The sequence below is a fragment of the Lottia gigantea genome (genome assembly GCF_000327385.1).
Source record: "Lottia gigantea unplaced genomic scaffold LOTGIsca_20, whole genome shotgun sequence".
In the NCBI taxonomy this organism is placed as follows: Eukaryota; Metazoa; Mollusca; class Gastropoda; family Lottiidae; genus Lottia; species Lottia gigantea.
The window spans coordinates 105,844-107,205 of record NW_008708401.1 but is presented as its reverse complement, the minus strand read 5'-3'; the positions used below and the strand labels follow the sequence as shown (position 1 = coordinate 107,205).

General features: G+C 36.3%; 1 protein-coding gene across 1 annotated transcript in view; it reads right to left on the bottom strand.

Moving 5' to 3' along the window:
* Positions 1-1,050, bottom strand: part of LOTGIDRAFT_159266 (hypothetical protein) — a gene marked incomplete at both ends in the record, with an annotated part of 15,779 nt that extends 14,729 nt beyond the window's left edge. The window contains one exon of the mRNA XM_009053604.1: positions 1,016-1,050. Coding sequence (XP_009051852.1) covers positions 1,016-1,050 — 35 coding nt within the window. The remainder of the gene's footprint in view (positions 1-1,015) is intronic.
* Positions 1,051-1,362: the final 312 nt, after the last annotated feature.

Below are 1,362 nucleotides of genomic sequence, written 5' to 3'. Positions count from 1 at the left end.
GCGAACCCATCAACTTATTTCATGCATAAAACAAACTGTTAAGGAGCCTTGAGTTTACTGGCGTTTAACTAATTGGTGCAGTTATTATCAACCCACATCGATAATTTTAATCGCAGATCAAAATTGCAGAGGTCGGCGATACCCACTAGCAACGAGTCGATGGCAATCCTTGAGAATGCAGTTGCTATCAGACTATTGGAACCGGTAAAGGAACACACAAACAGTTGCGTATTTAGGGGGAGAGTCCTCCAAAAATGCTCAAAATTCATCTCAGGCTATCTGAAATTTTTTTTCATTTCCGGCCTCGAGAGGCATTTTTCTAAAATACGTCTCTGTTCACAAATAAACAATAGGTACCAGTTCCAGGACACAGAAGTCTTATTACATTCAGCTTTAACCTTTTAATGAACTGTCTCCGTGTCAAAACGTTTGAACAGCAACTCGAGACCAAGGCTCATTGATTGGAAGACTTTAACGAGGCTAGAATCCTGTATGCTGTCAATCAAATAAATTCTCAAGATTGATAAGCTAATGAACGACTCAGCCAACTTCTTTCATCATTCTAGAAAATCAACTACCTCATGTATTGGAACAATTAGATGGTCGTGAAACTTGTATGATGAAGAATGACAAGTCTAAAGCTGATCTCAATCAGAAATCCACATGTTGTTGATTATTGTTCGCTTTTCATGTATTTTATTAGTATTAAAATTACCGATGTCACGTAAAATGGAATAATAAGGCTTAAAACAGAATTATAAAGATAAATATTGATAAGAGCTCAAGGATATAATATTTTCATCACGACTATTCGTTTTGGAATTGAAGGTACATTTCAATCAATTTCAAAATTCAAGACTCAAGTTGGGCAAAGATCGACCAGTTGTCTAGCAAAAATTTACATCTGCCGAATTTGCATTGATTGTCGGCATCGTGAGGCAACTGATCAATTGCAGTCCATCTGAAGTCAACGACGAATACAAAATAGCAGGTACTCATACGTTCTATTATATACCGAATCTTGAGAGATTCTCTTCGATATCTGCCCATGCTGGAAGCCAAAGTTGTAATTTACCAACCAACCAATCAAACTATCTGCGCGGTCGAAATCGGAGACCATGTAGTTCATCGCGGGTTACAAAAGACTACTGATCCGAAAAGGTGTTATTCAGCTTAAGTCCACCTTCCATACACGATGGTTAATAATAAATATCATCTACTTAACGAGCCTCTACATAACAGAAAATTCATTAATTACAGAACTTGAAAGAATGTCAAATTAAATTTATGATTTTGATGTTGTTGAGCTAATTAGTGAATCCATGGTTAATGATTTTTTATGGTATTCAAACAAAATTCAAG